The 16,271-nt window shown below is 34.8% G+C and overlaps 1 protein-coding gene across 1 annotated transcript; it reads right to left on the bottom strand.

Annotated features, from left to right (window-relative positions):
* Positions 1–285: 285 nt before the first annotated feature.
* On the bottom strand, positions 286–14,838 carry LOC144446473 (sideroflexin-5-like). Its single transcript, XM_078136240.1, has 12 exons — positions 14,761–14,838; positions 13,666–13,734; positions 12,720–12,824; positions 12,022–12,076; positions 11,574–11,653; positions 10,069–10,125; positions 9,821–9,886; positions 9,157–9,247; positions 8,891–9,006; positions 8,185–8,270; positions 7,671–7,788; positions 286–363 (listed from the first exon to the last, which is right to left on the bottom strand). Exons 1-12 carry the CDS (start codon positions 14,836–14,838, stop codon positions 286–288), a joined length of 999 nt encoding a protein of 332 aa, XP_077992366.1.
* Between the last annotated feature and the right edge of the window lie 1,433 nt (positions 14,839–16,271).

Here is a 16,271-nt window from a genome sequence, read left to right as displayed (position 1 = left end):
GTTATTTCAACACTATAAACGAATATATGTTAAACAGAAAGCAGCTAGAAATGATACAACGAACATTTGTTATTTGATTCTCAATTATTTCACCCTACATTTTAGGATGTGTTTCACACGCACACATACCACAAGAACAAATCTACAACTAAAACTGAACAAAACAGACAAAGGTATAAAAAAGCGTACACACAAATCAACGACAAAAAACCAAGAACCGGATAGACCCCCCCTCGATAATTATGCCCGCAGGTTAGCAAATGGTCTTCGGAAACTTTACTTCAGTTACAATCCCTTATTATAATATACTTCTGTCGCAGATGTGGCAGCTTGGATTTCGGTTTCTAGGGTGGACACATCAACCTGCACAATAAATTGAAATCCACAAACATGTATCAAATATTTGATAATAAGAGAAATGAAATATTTTATCAATAATTTAATAAAAATCCACGAACTGGTTATTTTTATTTTTAAAGACACTGTAGGCATGCTTTGACATCAGCTACACTGGTATGAAATGAAGTATTCAACTAATTGATGGAATTCAGTTGCTCGTTAAACTATTTCGGAGTTTGTACGGAGAGGTTGCTAAATAACTTGAAAGTGTTGTATGTTATTCAATATTATTTTCAAACAAGTTTCCAAAATAGGTTAACATCCACAGAACAGGATAACGGTGTATTTTAACTGTGTTTATTTGGTTACTCGTCTACATAAGTATATACAACATTCTTCTTTGGGATAAACATTTTGACATGCGGTCAAAGATATAATTTCTCTGAACTCTTCCTCTACTCTAGAAAGACCTGCACCCTGACTTTGTTTCAGATAAGTATATGCAATATGTTCTCATGGTCTTCACATTTTTATGCACGACACAATATTTTTGAACAAAAACTCACACGAAATTATGTAAACGTAGGAAAATTAAGGCTGAAATAGAATTTGTTCTTAAGCTATTTTTCATCGTCACAGTATATACAGAACACGTGAATAATGTATTTAAAATATTTTCAGCCAATATTGCCCACAAGTTATCAGTGTTTAGTGTCAATGTTTTGTGTTTTCAGAGAAACAGACCAAATATTCAATCATGTTAATGATTGTCTGATTAGTTAGACCCAAAAAACACTAAACATAGTAGTTGCCTTAGTTGTATAATAAGTAAAATCGTCAAAACAAGAAGAAGCAAAAAAAAAAAGACACAAAAAAGCGAACCCTTAATTCTTGTCCATTAAGTCGGTAAGCTTACTCTTACGAAAGAAAAACCAACAGAGTAATAAAAAACACCACAACAAGAACAAACAAAGATCTAAAAACCATTAAATAAATCACAATGAGCAAATAAAATCTGGTTTCAAATGACACGAAAACGATTAATAGGTATGTGTTTGGGACCGTTAAATGTCCGACAAAATAATTTCAATAATAGCGCCTTCGGTACATTGGATTATTATATAAGTCATTCTCACATTTAAACGCCAAGCTGTGTTTTTTCCAGACTTTGTAAAGTGCCGACACAGAGTCATATAAAAGAGAACGAAACACAATACAAAATCTAGCAATAGTCGTTGTTACTGTTAACGAAGCGTGAACGTATTTGTTGCCTGGGAGATTCATATTGTCCAAAGAATAACAGATTTACTGGCTCCAGTAATAATTGATTCACAACAGTGTACAACACTTTATAAAAAATTGGCATATAATCTATGTTCACCTGTGACACAAGCATGCAAAGATCCGTCAAATCCTATTTCCTCTTCTAATTGTGAAAAATGGTGATTAATTGTGGGAGAAAACACAGGTTGCACATGTCGTGACACAGGGGTGCAAAGGTCAGATTAGCCGCTGTATTTTTAGCCTTGTTCATTTGACGCAAATGCGTCTCAAAGCCTGTTCACCTAACAATGGAATCAATACGGATTCCCGGTGTGCCATGTACAAAACATAGCCTTATCCCAACTTGGTCTGCTTTATGATGGTTTGGCAGGCTGTGAGCGACAACAAAGCCCTCCGTAAAAAACGTTGATTTACCACTTTGTGATGGTTACATTAACGTTTATATCCGAAACTATTAACTTCAAATTTCCACGCATTTCAACCGACATACACACGCATACCAAAAAAAAGACGCATTATTATATTATTAATTGATCGAGAATAAAACGCATTCTCAACAAAATGGGTGGATGGATGATGAATGGATGGATGGATAGGCGGATGGATGGGTAGCCGCTTAGGTAGATAAGATTGGATAGATAGACGAATCCTATAAACAGTATTTACCGACAGCTTGCCTGTAGACAAGGCTGCTATACTAAAGTTTAGTGTTAATCTCAGGTTGGATATTATAAATCGCAATCTTATTTTACAGAGCTTACACATCACCTAACGACAAGTCACATGATAATATATAACGTGCGTCTAATGTGTCTTTTATATATAAATCAACTTCTATGCGCTACGCATCACGTGTTGCACAACACTGTGGATTTTGTTCACAAACGAAAGACGACACAACTGAACGAAAAAACACATTATACAAACCAGATGTGAACTGAAGGCTTTAGTTTCGTAAGAGCAAAGTAACCCCCTTGGTTGTTTTTCCAGCATGCAAAATACTGACGGCATATCCCTTAATTAGATAATATAATTAATCATGCAAATGAGTCATTTAAATTAAAAAATACACCAACCGGCTTTATTTATAGGACACATGAACTAATTTTGTTATCAGTGTACCCAACCCTTTAACAATACAAGTGACGTAAACGATGAAAAATCTGAATATGTAAAAATTTCACAATTATTCCACATTTTGCTAATTTCAGAATTTTAAGGGCTGTGCTTTTAATTTGACTATACCCAGAACAAAAACACTATTGCGACAGTCTAAAAAATATCAATTCTAAATGACAACTAACGGGAAATAAAAATGAGGAATTTGCACACTGCCGTCTAATCAAAAAACCATGCACTTGCTTTTCAAACATTAATATCCTTTGCATACATTTATCTTCTAAATTTGTTTCATAAATATATTATAATAGATAATGAGCGTATATAAACTTGTTTTCCAAAAAGTCAAGTTATGGCGTCGACCTTTGCGGGTCCAGTGTAATGCAAGAGGAAACAAGAGTGCCAAGACCTGTGTTGTTCGGTAGAGGTTGAACAATCAAAGAGGCGATCACTCAACCATTGATAACACATTTTGTATATACCATTAGGCCATCGAAAAGGTGCCCTGTTACGTTTCTCATCCCGACCCGCGTCACATTTGAACATGTGCAGAGTTCTTTCAATCATTTTTCCCGCACATGTGTGTACACATGTTGATTGTACTTGTGTTTGCCATATACGGTGTATCAAACGCCAACAGGTTTCTATTTTCTCTCTCTCTCTGTGCAATCCTATATGGTGGGGCTAACAAAAAGAAAAAAATACTGCAGCACTTTTGCATTTTCGCCGAGGACGAGAAACAAAACATTTGTTTTCATAGCCTTAGTTGAGTGCCACTGGTGGCCACTAAATATCAAAAGGGGGAAAAAGTTGTCCTATATGTGAAAAACAAAGCAAGTTCGTTTTAAATAAATTTTAATTAATTATATTCCATGGTAATTCATACTAGTACTAATCAATTATATAAATTGTGTCCAACAACGAAATTAAAGGTTATGTCTCATGTGGCTCATTATAAAGTAAACAAATCTCGATTGATATATATTTCATGCTAATAACTATTAATTATGAGATTGACAACATATGCAAAATACACTTCCAATAATAAAAATATTAAAAGATTATTGGTTGTTATCCATTTTTGTTAATTAATATTTAATAATTATGACACATGTTTGGAGTTACAATTATGGTGATTTCTCGTAATATTAATATTCATAACATATATGACCATACATTCGCTGAATTCGTGTGAAAATGATTGAGATTTCTGACAAGTCACAAACTGTAGATGTGTTGTTCCAAAAATTGTGGCTTTTTTTGTCTGTCCCCGTAAGCAATATTCGTCGACAATATATACAGTTATGACTTCTGCTTGCAAAATCAAGTGTCGTCAAAATCGTACTGTGATAATTGTTCACCCAATTGTAGGTGTAACATCTTCCCACCAAAATCTTAGTATGCGTGACATCACCGTCGATAGGCAGTGACCAGTACTGTCGCCAAAATCTTATTGGGAACAATTTTTTACCAGTTGTAGAGGTAACATCTTCCCGCCAAAATCTTAGTACACGTCACACCGCCGTCGATTTGTGGGACTTCAGCTCCGTCAAAACCAAATTCAGAATATTTTCGTCAAAAATCTTAATTGGAATAAATTTTCAAGTTTTGTGTAAAATATGCATGACATCAACGTCGATATTATCTTGGTCTTTAGAATCACGCCAAACTGTATAACGCCTTCTGAATATAATAATGACATTCAGAAAAACAAGACTATTTTTTTGAGCTTCGGAAAAAAAATATGATCTCAATTTATTTTGGATCAAACAGAGATTAAGTTGTCTCATATGGAAATTTAATATATTTCTTTTATTAGAAATTGTGTTCTTATTGAATGAACTTTTCATAAAATTGCTGATACGTTCCACATGATGACGGGATTTATGCATATTATTGAAATTGTGAAAGGCTTTGTACACGTCTTAAAAAAAACTAATTTACAAATAACCTCATATTTATACTAACTTAAAGTTTACAATGTGAAATTTGAAGGGTGTCGAGCAGTTGTCGTAAGGGGACGTCTTTACAGGTGTATGTTTTGATATGTGTAAAATCTATTTCAAAACGCATTATTGCTCGTATATGTATGTATGTATGTATGTATGTATGTATGTATGTATGTATGTATGTATGTATGTATGTATGTATGTATGTATGTATGTATGTATGTATGTATGTATGTATGTATGTATGTATGTATGTATATGAGCGCGCGTGTACTTGTGGGGTGTGTGTCGATGTGTGTGCGCATGTATGGTGGATGAGGGCAAAGAATTGTACGATAGTAATTACGAAGTTCAATATACCATATATAAATCGCCTCAAAAAGGTCCGTGTTGTTTGTATCGTACACATATCTGTTAGTTCTGTTATTAAATTTACAATTAGTAATCTTTATCAATCTGATTAAAATCCGATGTAGATGTCGGCTAATCATTCATTGCTATTTTACCCTCGTTATTTTGCTTGAATTGAGCTTCGTAGTACATGTTTACGTTTTTAGCCTGGTCGCCTCCTCCAGTTCAGATGTAGAGGAGGCGATCAGGCTAAAAACGTAAACATGTACTACGAAGGTCAATTCAGGCAAAATAACGAAGGTAAAATAGCAATGAATGATTAGCCGACATCTACATCGGATTTTAATCAGATTATAATCTTTATCTGATTCCTAAAAAAAAGAGTTTTATCTTGTGTATGGTTCGCTCACCGAACTTCTAACCGACAACTGAACTGTTTACACCAAATATTCCAGCCAAAACAAAGTATAATGTGGTAACACCATCGATTGAATCTTTACCCTCTCGATGAAGTCGTGCATGCAATTCGACAGAACAAGCAGAGCAAAAAGAACAAAACAAAATATGCTTTTTCAACTTCCGACAAATTATGATCTCAATTTATTTTGGATCAAACAGCGATTAGGTTGTCTCATATGGTGAAATTTAATATATTTTTTTAATTAGAGAAATTGTGTTTTTATTGAATGAATTTTTTATAAAATTCTTGATACATTCCACATGATGACGGGATTTATGCATATTAATGAAATTGTGAAAGGCTTGGTACACGTGTTATAAAAACTAATTTACAAATAACCTCATATTTATACTAACTGTAGAATGAGAAATTTGAAGGGTGCATATATATATATATATATATATATATATATATATATATATATATATATATATATATATATATATATATGTATATATATAGTGTGTGTGTCTTTGCGTTTGTCTGTCTGTCTGTCTGTCTGTCTGTCTGTCTGTCTGTCTATCTGTCTGTCTGTCTGTCTGTCTATCTGTCTGTCTGTCTGTCTGTCTGTCTGTCTGTCTGTCTGTCTGTCTGTCTGTCTGTCTGTCTGTCTGTCTGTCTGTCTGTCTGTCTGTAGTGGTTTGAGCTCAGTGTTGGTAATTTTGGTGAACACCCTGGGTGAATGTTCTATAGACTCGACAGCCATACGTGTGTCACTCACAGGACGAGTGTGAAGTTTTGGGGTTCCTGGAGTAATGGTTCGAGCAGTCAGAGATGATTACCTACAAGCGCGGAACCCACAGGTGATATGTTTGTTCGGCCTGGGTGACTAGGGAATAGCCTGTGGACGACACTGACTGGGAAAACTTTCCGACATTCCACAACGACATGATATGGAGCGTGCAACACAGTGGTCTCAAACCTGAATGGATTCTGTAGAAATGTGTGATTATGTTGATGTGTTATGTCTGCATAAAAAAAAATCACTAGGAGCTAACGGTTCCCAGGACAAAACAGAGGAACCCCGCCACCTCCCCCGAAGTTACTGTCTATTTACTAGGGCATGCTAGTCCAGGAATAGAAAACAGAAGTCGCAGAATTCGGCAGAACGAAACAAAACAAAACTGGTTTTTCAGCTTCCGAAAAATTATTAGATCAATTTATTTTGGATGAAAACAGATTATTAAGTTGTCTCATATGGTAAAATTTAATATATATATTTTAATCAGAAATTGTGTTATTAATATTTACAGAATGAATTTTTCATAAAATTACAACGATATGGCGGGATTAACCCACATTATTCTAAAGCGTGAAAGGCTTGGTGCATCAAATCAAAAAAGTATTGTGGTAGCGTATTGTATATGGATCTAGGAGAATAGGAGATATTCGCCGGCCCTGAACGTGAATAGATAGTAATAGAGCGTGTAGGAAAAGATCGCGGTACTCGACACGCCGCTAAGAATCCTCACGGGATTTTTCAGGTCAAAACAATAGAAACAATGAAAATTACACTTATACTAAATAAGAACAGAATAATACGTGCAATTCTTGTCGTATGAAATCGATGTCATACCATACATCGTGATATATCTTCGCCTATAAAGTTATTGAATCCGATATATGATGACTCCAATCTGATTTAAATCTGATGTAGGAATACAACTCGATTGTTTCATTTACCTCTATTTCCATCGCTTTGTCGGTTGTTTTCGATTTTGTTGTTCCAGGAGTGAGCGCGGGAGAATCAGGTTTGAATTAGACTGATTGACTCAAACATGCCTGGCTCTCGAGCTGTAACATTACTTAATATATATAATTGTGGTTTTAACTTTTTCGTCTCCGAGACATTGCTCAAAATCTAGCATATCATACACGAGGTCGCTCATTATCGAAATGGATAGACATTCCCTGATGGTTAACTTTGCTCATATGCCTCTAATAATGATCTCGCTACTGCTTAGTCTCGTTTACCCAGACTCTCCGCGCGCTCAGTCATGAAGTGAGCCATCAGCGCCAGGCTGGGTCAGCGAGACTAACTATTGTTCGGTTATTCGCAGTATGTTCGTGCAAATTTTACCTTCGAGGTTTACATATCTACCCATATTATCACCCCGCCTCGTGTTGCAGAGACACGTGAGACGGTTAACCATTGAGGGCGCCCTTACCTTTGAAAACTGTGGAAAAAGACTGATAGCCATTGGCAAGGCGAAGGCAAATGCTAAAGTGACGACAGCTCCTTGTACTGGAAGAGTTAATCTTGGTCTTGATTTCATGAATGCCGTCCTAGAAAAAAAGGTAGAGGAAAGTCGGACTGTTTACACTATTTCACATCCAGGAATAGATACTCATTACAAATATGTCTTACAAATACATTTTAATGGTTGTTAACAATATATAAACCCCTTATAAAGTCGAAAACTTTAAATTTGGAAGGGAAGGTTTTAAAACACAAGTGTACATGTGTTTCAAAATATTCAAAAATGGCAACGCGCAGGCAACATATTGTGGCTAACAACCTCGATTTCAGCTTCGACGTCATCATGTTGATGACTCGGGATTAATTATGCAAATTATAATTGAAATAGCATGTACATTTTCGAATAGATAGTGTACCCGCATTGTTGATGTTTTAATTTTCTAACTGACAAAAGAAAGAATAGTCATCTAATCAGTCCATACCTTTCAAGCATTGACATAACAATGGGTGGAATTATGAGAATTGGAGCTGGTAGCAAAATCCGGGTCACAGCAGTTTCCCCTAGAGCCTAAAAGAAGTGGAAAATATAGCAACGCGTTAACTGAAAGAGGAAAGGCTCTGGTTCAAATTCAGCCTTCCTGTGAATTTTTATTTCGACAGTTATCATTGGCACTCGAGGTTGTTCAAATGGGAACAAAGACCCAACGTGGAAGAATAGAACTTTTATTTAAGATAATAGGGTAAATATACGGAATAGTAGTCATCTGAATAATCCACTTTAGGCACAAAATGCCTCCATGGGACAATTTTCCTTGAAAATCAAAATTCTTATAATCTCTATAAACTTACCATATAATTTTATGGTCCTTATGAAATAATAAAAACCATTTTTTTAAAGTCTATCTTCAAGTTGTCTTGTGAATGATCCAAAACTTTACATAAAACCAGTCAGGAACGCAATTGGCGCAAAACCTATCCAAATCACTGATTTGTGTCTACGAAAGCTCTCGCAGGCGAAATGTATCGTAGAGTATGCGGATCAGCGAGGTAGATAGACGGGCTTATAAAACACATGCCTATTTTGTGAATATCACGTGTTTAACTATATGTTAACCTTAGTCACAGAGCTATGCACGATTTGTAATTGAAAATAAAGTTGTCGTATCACTTTTAAAATTCTAAACTTACACGTCTAGCAGCAATTTTTGATGTACCGATCACATGTCCGTCTGAATCTTCCACGTCAATACCAGCACCGAGTTCACTGATCCTCATAAGGACTACATTGCATACACCTGCTGTAGCTGTGTGGTTGCAAACAAATCGTGATTATATTAGTAACTTCTAAGGCGCAAATTTAAACGAAAATATGATAATTGATGCCTCACTAAACTTGTAGAATTTGCAACACGCAATACGCAATTTGCAATACGCAACTTGATAAATTAACTTACCTACGGCAGGGAAAGGCACAAATTTCTGAATAAGCATATTTGTTGTTGGGCTAAATCGTGACGCTTTCTTTATAAACTTTTTCAGACCAACCTACACAAGAAAAAAATTATAATATTTCATAAGATACAAAACAAAAAGACAAGATGGTGTAAAGTTGCCATGGTAATGTTGTGTGAATGGGTTGAGAGGAGACACAGAGATAGATGTAATGTTTACAATGCTGGTACTCGTCAAGGAATGATACTTTATTTACGTATACAGAAATGAATAGAAGGATTCAGTTACACGTCGATGGGGAGGTGACATCTGATATGTTTAGGTTGTACAGACTATACGGTATTAGAATGTTTATTTCTGGATACCACAGATCATAAAATAAAACTACTGTGAATAACGAGTCCATTTGTAATGAGTCGATCATGAAAATGAGTGAATTTTTGAGAATTATCGAAAGTGGTCATTCGACACGTTTTTCTCGAACCGAAACATCAAGTAACCATAACAATGCAACTTTCACTCCATGAAATTCCTTGCAAACCTAATCTGTAATTAGCTTTGGTTGAATATTATCAATGACACGATCGTTAAAATATTGAAACATATTCACTTATTTTATTTTTCTCACCAAAATGTAGCTAGTATATATACTACTATTATACTCACGGCAATAACACATGCAGTTGTAACAGCGCCACCATACCCAAGGAGAAACTGACTCGTAGGCGTTGGCTGCAAGAAATAATTCATATGCATTAACATAATAATGCAAGTATGCTGTTTTCTTTAAAAGATGGTTGTACTTGGCAATCACACTAAATATGGGTTTGGTGGTCCAATACCATTTGAAATTGTATTTGGTATTTCTGTCCTTTGTAGAACATAGTAGTAAACAAGTATAAACTTCAGCTTACCTTACTTGCATTTCGATTGGCATAGTTGACACCCGCCATATGGCTCTGTGCCATCCACTGTGAAAAAAGGAAGGAAACTAGATTTTGAGTAAAAAAAGTACTGAACAAGATATGACATTATATTTCAATAGTAGTTGGCACAATATACGTCCTGACGTCCATTTTTCAGATTGTTTTATTGAAGTATGTAACGGTTTTACACCAATCCTACAGCTTTCATTCAACTAATCACATTGCTGTTTGAGAGCCACCAATTACTTTTGTAAACATAGTACACTTATTTAAATATATATAACATATAATAGCAGGTGTTCTGATTACCATTTTGGGTCACGTGACTGGATATAAGCTATAATTAGTATGATGGATTGGGCCTACTGAGGCAGCTCTGCAAAGCCAGAGCGAAACGTCTTGGCCAGAAACACTTTACTGCCTATTATATATATATATATATATATATATATATATATATATATATATATATATATATATATATATATATATATATATATATATATATATATATATATATATATATATATATATATATATATATATATATATATATATATATATATATATATATATATATATATATATATATATATATATATATATATATATATATATATATATATAACTCGGTGAGTATCAATCTGCTAAGACAGTGCTCTATACCGCAGTGGCAGAGCGTAATAGTTTTGGTAGTACTGGAACTCTTTCTTGGGTGTAACACCCAAGAAAGAGTTCCAGTACTACCAAAACTATATATATATATATATATATATATATATATATATATATATATATATATATATATATATATATATATATATATATATATATATATATATATATATATATATATATATACTAGTATATATATATATATATATATATATATATATATGTGTGTGTGTGTGTGTGTGTGTGTGTGTGTGTGTGTGTGTGTGTATTCATGTTTCATAGACGTTATCAATTATGGTGTCGAAATGAGTGATTATCATGAATAACTTGAAGAAACGGTTCAACCTGTTTCGGTCGATGGGGGCGCTGATTTTAGGGTATGTACCGTAAACTACAAATGTATTATATTTTCTGACAATGGTATATGTATAGCTACAGACATTGATGATTCAGTACACTTTTAGGTTTACATCAATATTTAGAAGTAAGTAATTGTATCTAACAAAACAGTTTCAAAAGTGGTCCAGTTGCAGCTAGTTCGTAACTTTGTTAACTCCCGTCTTCACCATTAACCATTTTGCCGCCCAAAATTGAATGAACAAAATTATGAGATGAATTCCTGTAACGATTTTGCTCATCTCAATCTGGGCTGAGAAAAACAACTTATGTATATGTATTCTTCAATGTAAGATTTGCGATATGCGAGTATAAAAAATTATATTTAACCCTCGTCCCCCTGAAAACTGAAGTACGTCCCTTTGGGAAAATGACACATTAACGAAGTGATGTTCTGAGTCAACATAAAAGGAGTTCTGTACCTGCCAGAAAACAGTCCCGAAGACGGTAAGATTGGGTTGAAGTACACCGGTGATAATCGGCGCTCCAACTGGTACGAAACCTAAATCAAGAAATTTAAAATGAAACAACTTGGTTGTTATACTACTGTCGTGCTCTAGGAAGGGTCAGAGCCCGGGGGGGGTCAAAGTTGTATTTTATAACTGAATGTATGGTGTGAAGTGGAAGGTTTCGTGTTCAAATGTGTCGACGTCATATTTTAAATACTCTTTTAAACTAAAGAGCTGTAATCGATGTTTCAGTGTATTCGGTTTTGTTCGGCAACCTTCGGCAATGCAGTCGCAAATCTTCAGGAAGACGACAAGTATGAAGACAAGGGTCAAAGGTCATGTGAACTTAACAGTAAAACACCGGGTGGTGGTGGTGGGGGTGTCCACACCGTTTGATCATAGTAAATATTGAAAAACTCACCTGACATACGGAAAGGAAAAAATACCTTCTCACCCGTGTCAGGATGCAGAATGGCCTGATGGAATAGAAAGTGCGATATATAGAGATTTATCATAAAAGTCTGTAACATACGTTTTGTATGTGGCATTGTGGCACTACTGGCCTCCAAAGAATTCTGGATCCCTTAGGAGAGTGAGAACGCTTGCCAGGTCGACCATTCAACGTACCTCCTATGGTGTCACGTATATGAGGGTGACCCAACGGGTAATTCCCTGTTCGTTTTGTACCGGTACCAGTGGCTATAGCTTTAGCTCTCAAGACAAATCTCACACAAGAACATGCTGTGTGAAATTCTTTCATTCATCTCATTTCCACCACCAAAAATAGCAAACGCTACGTTTACACTTCATGTCCGACGAACAATACTATAACAGTTATGGGAGCTATAAATGACAACGTATGTAGAATGATGACTGCGGTTGTCAACGGTCTTAACACAGGTGCAAACTGTCTGAACGTTCCCTATAATAAGGACTCCCTTTACCTCGAAAATATCATGGTCGTATAAGAGTACCCAGAGAATCAAAATAAAGGAAAACAGGTCACAGTAAAATTGAAACCTCTGTACATCAATTAGCTTCCATTATTAAAACTTTCCTACCTATGTTGCGAATACTGTCCGTTTTGATATATATTAGAAATTAATATAACGATTTTACCTGTTTTATTTTTTGAGCTTGCCATAATTGTTTATTGGTGGTCCCTGGTGGCAATGTACCCTTCTTGTAATCATCTAACAGTTTCACTGACGCTTCAAGTGTAGCCTGCAACAATAGAGATGGTACAAATCAAGTTACATCACAGGGGATTGGAATTGGACATATTTGTTTACAAATATTCGTTTTTTGTTTACTTTACATTATTAAAAATATCTTTCCCTACAAGGTATACCATGTAATAAAGTAATAGTTTGAAAAGCTGGTGGGGGTTGTGTTTTGTTTCTAAATCAATTTCAACTTGTCTTTTTGTTGGTTTTAACAAATCAGCTTTACTTTGGCCTAGTTTTCGAGATACCGCAACTGGGAAAATAACCAGCATAATATATGTATGTATATATATCAAACTCTTCATTAGAGTCTCAGGAATATGGAAATTCATGATGACAGAACCAAAATTACTACAAATTAAGTCAGAGCACAATATGTAACATGGTGTAGGAAGATGTGTGGAGTTAACATCTCAAAATAGTACAAAATAGACAATGGAGTTACACAGTACACGTTTTCGTATACTCTACCTCACAATTACATTTATTTTAATACAAATGTTACTATACTTGTGGTCTCAGAATCTATGTGTGTTTACAGCAAATTTCCTCACTACCAATACAAATGTAAGTGGATATGTATGGATATATTTTGTGTATACCTGTATGTAAATCACCTTTTTTGTTTGTTCTGTGACATCTACATCTGGCATGGGCCAATATCCGTGAAACGCGATAAACTGATAGTGATGGAAATCCATTGTCCGGGTTATTACAAATAACAGTATCTAACTATTTAATAAAAAAAATCTAATATGAGCATCCCCACCTTTGTTCCCCTTTCATTTTGTCCTACATATTCTTTTCATTGAAGTTATGTTTTTTATTTCGTTACTTACCTTAGAAGTAAAAAGAGTTCTTGGGTCCACATGGTCAAGAAAATGGCGGTATCTTCCAAAAAATGTACTCTGAAAAAACCCCAAAACAAAATCATGTTAGTTTGACAATTTCCTCTTATAGTATGCTATCTTATTTATGATAATTTTAATGATAAATTTTAACCACTATTGACTTTATTTTGCAACAACTTGCCCATGGAATACACAATCAGACAACACTTATTTTTTAATGAAATCTCACAATTCAAAACCTGTGTATGGATTTTACTGGATAAGAAAATATTCATCAATTTCTGTTAAAGCACAGTTAGTAAAATAAAGTATGCACAGTTATATTATGTCACCTGTATAGAGATTGTTCAAGATTATAAACATATAATTACCAATGTCACCAAAAACACAAAACTAGATTGTCGTGGTACAAAAACTTTGAAAATTAATCACACCACCTGTAAGCTTTGATATACTTTTAAGATTTAATCACGACTTGACCTTTACCCTCAGATATTTTTACCTGTCTGTTTCCAATGGCAACCGTGGTACCCCACTTCCGAATCATGTGATTTCACTGAAGTCTCTATAACTCGTTTTAATACACCTTAGCTTGATTTTTAGACTTGGTTCCTCTCTTATTATCAGTCTTTGATGATGAAAACCCCAAAAATTAATAGTTTATTATAAATTAACAGTTTAGTTGTAAAGTTCCAAAAATATCAGAAGATAACACGTGTTTGTCCACGGGCGACTGTTGTCCACCTAAATGCCTCTTACGTAATCAGAGTAACTTGGTAGTGTGGTCAAACTTATTATTTTCTGACGACAACATATGCTAAAATAAGTGGCGCGAACGAATACAACAGGTTAAGAATCGAAACCTTTGAAAGAATCAATGTAGGGTGAATCTTCCGTGACAAAATGCGTCCAACGAACCCTAATAGTTCGATACAGTGGATATACATAAAATTTGAGACTCTAGATGTATATAAAACGTATGCATGACAAAGTTTCTGTAAAACAAGAGATGAACTCATTGTAGACGTAATAATGATGATTTTAAAAAGTTATTTCCTTAATAGGGATAGATGTACTATTTACCTGGTCGAATTTTGACTTTCCAAGTTTGAAAGGTGGGTATCCCTGAATGTCGAATTCTGGTACAGCGACACTTGCCATCGTGTGTTCTTCAGAGTCGTACAACTGCTATGTTTGGTTTACAAAGATATCAATTTGATTTTTTATCTTTAACGATATAAACAAATACATATAAAGTACCCATAATTCCTTGAGATAAACAGAAGATTTAGATTAATATGGCGTATCATATCACGTGTGTCACTATTGGACTCTCCCATTGAAAGATGGCATTAAAAACTTTACTTGTTTGCTAGGTTAGGTATCGTTCGATGAAAGTTGGTGAAGATGGATATTTATTCAATGAATATATTAGAGAATAAAAATTAAAAAAAAAGATAATAAGACTATAAAAAATCATCTCTGTGTAATCGATTCTACATCAGAGTAAATGGTTGCGAAATTGTAAGGATTGAACCGGATATCGGTATTTGCAGAACATGATTCATTTGGAAAAAGAAACCTATCAAAGCCCAAATGTAGGTAAAACACAATCATGACAATCGCCTTTGTTTCTGGATGATGACGTCAACTCTGACATTTCGGTTTGATTTCAATCATTCTGAATACGACGGGCTGAGTCATGAGTAAGTTCTCACGTGAAGATATCGGCCACTGCTATCGCATGTCATGTGTATCTTTGTAAAGTCGGTGTCGAGTATTCTTCTGTAAAGTGGTTGATGACGTAACTCACGTGATCTGAGAGGTTGACAAAATCTCACGAGACTTGATTGCTCGCAATCCAAATTAGTTTGTCTGGGTCACAATGGAAGCAAATGAAGTTGAAACATATCGTCGTCTGGTTCGACAAAATTCTTTCTTAACTTTGCTACATTTTGTTTATTTGACTTAACAAATATCGTAGGTTACTGACATTCATTCATCTTATCTTCTGACATAACACAAAATGTAGTGCAATTGTTACATTTAAATGTAATATTTCTGAATTAAAAACTTCAAAAAATTTACTTGGGCCATGGGCACGTGTTGCTATTGGCAATACAAAGAAACTGACATTTTGCATCTATTACGTAATAAGTCGTTTTAACAGTCCAAATATCCCCCAACTAGCTCCCAATCTGAAATATTGATTCAGTCCTAGACTGTCGACAGTCGCTCGCGCCTTTTCCCCCTACGTTTTCTCTAAACTTAAGTCGTTGCCGCGCTCCGATCCGGCGCAATACTACTATAATCGCATACTGATATCTTCGGCCCTTGATATCACGCGCACTTGAATCAATATGTATGATTTAAAAAAAAAATATGTATGTAAATAATTTACATACTTTACATATTTTTTTTCTACACATTGATTCGAGTGCCTGTGCTCGAAGAAGATTATTGAAGATTATTAAATTTGGGAACTAGGAAGTGACGGAAGGTAACATTTTCGAAATGTTTACCCATACCAGTACAACGGCCGGTTGAAAGTTCATGTTTACGTACGGTATTATGGCGGCTGCCTTTCATACCTT

The sequence above is a fragment of the Glandiceps talaboti genome, chromosome 15 (genome assembly GCF_964340395.1).
Source record: "Glandiceps talaboti chromosome 15, keGlaTala1.1, whole genome shotgun sequence".
Lineage (NCBI taxonomy): Eukaryota > Metazoa > Hemichordata > Enteropneusta > Spengelidae > Glandiceps > Glandiceps talaboti.
Note: the sequence above shows the minus strand (reverse complement) of the source record. Positions and strands in the feature narration are given on the sequence as shown.